General features: G+C 44.1%; 1 protein-coding gene across 1 annotated transcript in view; it reads left to right on the top strand.

Annotated features, from left to right (window-relative positions):
* Positions 1-1706: 1706 nt before the first annotated feature.
* The window catches only part of T265_14164 (hypothetical protein), a gene marked incomplete at both ends in the record, with an annotated part of 33661 nt that continues 30822 nt past the window's right edge, over positions 1707-4545 (top strand). The window contains one exon of the mRNA XM_009172297.1: positions 1707-2961. Coding sequence (XP_009170561.1) covers positions 1707-2961 — 1255 coding nt within the window. The remainder of the gene's footprint in view (positions 2962-4545) is intronic.

Here is a 4545-nt window from a genome sequence, read left to right as displayed (position 1 = left end):
TGGGATACTTCCAGGCTACCCAAGCCTACACAAGAGAAGTCAAGAGGCAAAAGTCTGGTTCGAACCACGAACCTTCTGGTCAGTAAATTCGCGCTCTAACCACTGAGCCGTCTCGCCCCCTTGGAGGGGAGGTTAATCAGAGCCCTTCCAAGACTAACCAACTGTGCCAAAGACTTATTGGAAAGCTAGAAAAACAGCAGTTAGGCGATTCTGGCGACGGGTCACACAACTGATGGCATTTTACTGATGATACGTTCGTAATGTGTGACAAGAATACTTCAGTGACTGAACCATCAAAGCGACGGTCTGTCCATAAGCAGACCAATCGGGCGCGTAATTTGCTAATTTCAGGCTCATAGTTCAAAAGTTGCTAATGCCCAATCATGTGACGCCAGTGCATTAGTAGCTTTCAGTTTGACCGCATTTCCTTGTTTTTTTTTCGTAATTCCGATTCTTCCTCACCACCCAAACACCGAACAAAAGACATCCATACACTAGTCTCATGTTACTTCATCACAATCGTACCAGGACAATACTGTTTTTTTTTTCACTGGAGAGAATGCTACGATTAACCGGAAGGACAGGCCTCAGAAACCGGCCTTGAAGTCTCAACAGATTTAAACCGCGCAATGATTACGAATCAGCCAATAAGGGAATTCTCCATTCAATCATCGTAGTCAATAGGTTCATCACTGGAAGTCTTTATATCTTACAATCGAGATGTGAGGTCTTCTCTATCGATATACCAGTTTAAAATTGTATGAGACTGTCGGAAAAGATCACGTGAATGAGTGTGATTACGTAAGCACTAGTGGTTCATTAGAGCCGCTTGAACTATTGATTGATTGCAAGATGATCATGCGCGGGAATGTCATACAGCTGTCTAGTCTGTAAACCATCCAGTCTCATGTTACTTCATCACAATCGTACCAGGACAATACTGTTTTTTTTTTCACTGGAGAAGAATGCTACCAGATTAACCGGAAGGACAGGCCTCAGAAACCGGCCTTGAAGTCTCAACAGATTTAAACCGCGCAATGATTACGAATCAGCCAATAAGGGAATTCTCCATTCAATCATCGTAGTCAATAGGTTCATCACTGGAAGTCTTTATATCTTACAATCGAGATGTGAGGTCTTCTCTATCGATATACCAGTTTAAAATTGTATGAGACTGTCGGAAAAGATCACGTGAATGAGTGTGATTACGTAAGCACTAGTGGTTCATTAGAACCGCTTGAACTGTTGATTGATTGCAAGATGATCATGCGCGGGAATGTCATACAGCTGTCTAGTCTGTAAACCATCCATGATCATTATAAACAAGAATGAGGTGTTTCGGGATTAATAGCCAGTGTTGAGAATTCGAAGCAGTTGTTTATTAAACGACTCGATAGCAAGGTTGCCTTGGACCAACGCCTAATTGGCAACAGTCCATTACGAGTAGTATGACGCACTGTAGCCCAAAAGATGGGAAGGATCAGGCGGACAATTCTACATAAATCGCAGTTTGGTAAACAGCGCGTCCAGGAGACAGGGTCGCCGGACAGGGTTTGCAGTTGTTGATGACGACGCATCAATAGTTGTTGCTTCTCGGGTGGGCGCTCCACTCACTTTTGGACCGATTTGTTGGTTGCTTTAGTGTAGGTCTAACTTGGTGTTATTTTGGCTCTTCAAAAAGCCTACTTTGAGTTCGCATCGAATAGTTACATGGAAAATCTTATTTCGACCTTTTGTGTTTCCCCATCTTCGTTTCAGACATATATCAAGTCAAATCTACCGTCCCGGATGAATCCTACTCTGTGCACTCCACAACAGGTATTCCCGCAGCCCATTCGCTGCCCGGACTCCCCCCTCTCCACATCGACCCGATGATCAATGTGGAATGTCGTCTTCCTGATGTACCAACAGAGGCACGACCGGAAGACCGATTTCGAGACTTCCTACTACTCCCCAGCGAACGATGTGTCACCACCACCTACGCACAATCAGCGGATTGTGCCCCTCAGCCCCTTCATGACTGGAGCTACCCTGACCAGTCACCACACGGAACACATCCAAAATCGAATAACCTTAATGGACTGTTGGTGGTTCATCTGGTTGCCGGAAACGGACTGAGTTCATCTCAGATTATGCTACGGGATCTGTACTGTGTGGTCGAAATGGACTCTATCCGAAAAGCTCGCTCAATGATTCGTACCAGTAGCAGTTTCTTTGAATGGAATGAAGTGTTTGAACTTGACATGGAGGAAAGTCGTTTCTTGGCATTCCTCCTCTATCAATGGGATCCCCGGACAAAACATCGATTGTGTTTCTACGGTGGAATTGATTTGCGAAATCTTATTGGTAGGCTGATCAGTTTGTCGAAAAAATCCACCTCATTTGGCACACCCGGACCAAACCAGACGGGACAGAAGCGATATCAACAAATTTTGCTTAGCCCTGCTCTAACACTACTCCCCTCAAACTTTGAAAAAATTGCCTTACAACTTGAACCGCGAGGTGTACTTTATTTGGAATTCGGTTACTATCCACTCGAACGGATCTATCATCGTTATCAACCCACGGTATCCACGAGTCTACATCATGCGTCCATATCGGACGACGTGCTGTTTGGTGTCACGATTGACGAGCTGATGGAACGTGAGCGTAATATAGTTCAGTTGACATCCGGTCTTGGACGCGCACCAACTGCGTCCAGATTTGTGAACGATTCTCTGTACATACCGCTGTTCATTCGTAAATGTGTTGAAGAGATCGATCGTCGTGGAACCGAAGTTGTCGGTATCTATCGTCTGGCCGGTTCGGTTTGGATGAAACTGCAAGTTCGTGAGCTCTTCAACCAGGTGACCAGAAGTACATTGCGTGCCGTATTTCAAGGAGACCGTAAAGCCCTTGAAGGCATTACTGGACTAATAGATTTGTCACCCGCTCGAGTACCGGATATTCATGCTATTACCGGTAAGTGAATATCCTTACCTCTGTTTTGTTACCCATTGATTACCCATAGCAGCATTGATGGCGCTGCGTGTGACATCAGTATTCATATAGGTCCGTTGAAAGGTGAGAAACCTTAAAGTGGAATAATAACTAGATGATAACTAGATGGTTTAAATTTGATAAACCGTCCGATTTTTCATGAATCAAGAGAATCTTGCTCAAAACCACGAGCAAAGATGGGCTGTTGTACGTTAACCCTCCGTGTTAGTCATAGACGTTAATTTTTCCAGTTTTTGTGGGCGACGGGAGCTGTGACAATGATGAAACATGAAGAAAAGTGGAGAGGAGTCACAGATAATCCGAATCAATGTGTGCGCTTTGTGAGCAGGCTTCGTTTATGAAGCCGACAGCTTGAGGCTTTGACTGTCCACAAGAACACTGGGAAAAGTGAAGTGAACAGCCTGTCTCAGAGATGTGTTGCACAATCAATAACTTCCCTCAATACCTGTCCCTGATAGCTGCCTGTTACCTGCAAGCTCATTAGAATTGTTTTGCAAACGGTGTAGAAATTCGCTGAGAAACCAATTGGTGTATCCTAATTAAATAAGTCTCATTGTGGTTGTAAATGACATTGGATCTAATTGTCTGTATTTGATGCTGTTTGAAATGTGATTTCCTTTGAACGATAGCAGCGGTAGGAATTTCTCCGGGGGCGTTGGCCTGCTGTTTAGCGCGGTTAACTTCTCGAGGTAGCTCCTGGAAGTGTGTATGAAGATAAAGTATAACCTATTTCCGAAAAAGGGTTCCGTGTTTAAAAAAATGGGCTCCATCGATCCAAATGTTACAAAAAACGAAAGGCATTGCCATCTAACACCCAATCCGGCTAATAGTCTTAAATTTTCGGTTCATTACCTGTTATAAATATGCAACAACGCCCTTTTATTTCCTTCCAATATATGGGTGTGATTCCCAACACACTGCAACTCGGCATTTGGGTGGTGGGCTAATGAAGGGTCATGGAATATGTACAAAGCACATCAAATAACTTCATCAAATAAAAAAATTTGGTCCGAATTCCTACCCATCTTCGAGAATCCGAAAAAAATTGCCCTCGACAAAGAACCCAACAGAACACTCAACGCTGATTGGTCAGTTGCCAATAGTGTGACATTTCGTACGCAACTGGTAAATGCATTGGATATCAGGGGCGAGATGGCTCAGTGGTTAGAGCGCGAACTTACCGACCGAAAGGTCCGTGGTTCGACTTTCCCTTCCAGGCTTGGGCAACCTGGTGGTATCCCAGCCCTCGTGCTTCCTTGGAATGGTATGGCAGCTAGGCTCCGAAAGAGTGCTACCGCTGAACAATTTTATGGGATCAGTCAGCTGACTGGCGACTTTTTGTTAAGTTCTGCAAAAGACACTAATTTGTTCGTGATACACTCTGACAACTGTAAAAAACGCGTGGGTATCCTAACTTAAAAGAACGGTCCACTTTGCAATTCAGTTGAATAATCTTGTGTAATTAACGAATATACACTCATCTGCAAACTAATTTGGTTCTTTTCGAGAGACCCACCTGGAACCCAGCTGAATCTCTCGTTTTTT

Source organism: Opisthorchis viverrini (genome assembly GCF_000715545.1).
Source record: "Opisthorchis viverrini unplaced genomic scaffold opera_v5_150, whole genome shotgun sequence".
In the NCBI taxonomy this organism is placed as follows: Eukaryota; Metazoa; Platyhelminthes; class Trematoda; order Opisthorchiida; family Opisthorchiidae; genus Opisthorchis; species Opisthorchis viverrini.
The sequence above is the reverse complement of the archived record's forward strand: the minus strand, read 5'-3'. Positions and strand labels throughout refer to the sequence as shown.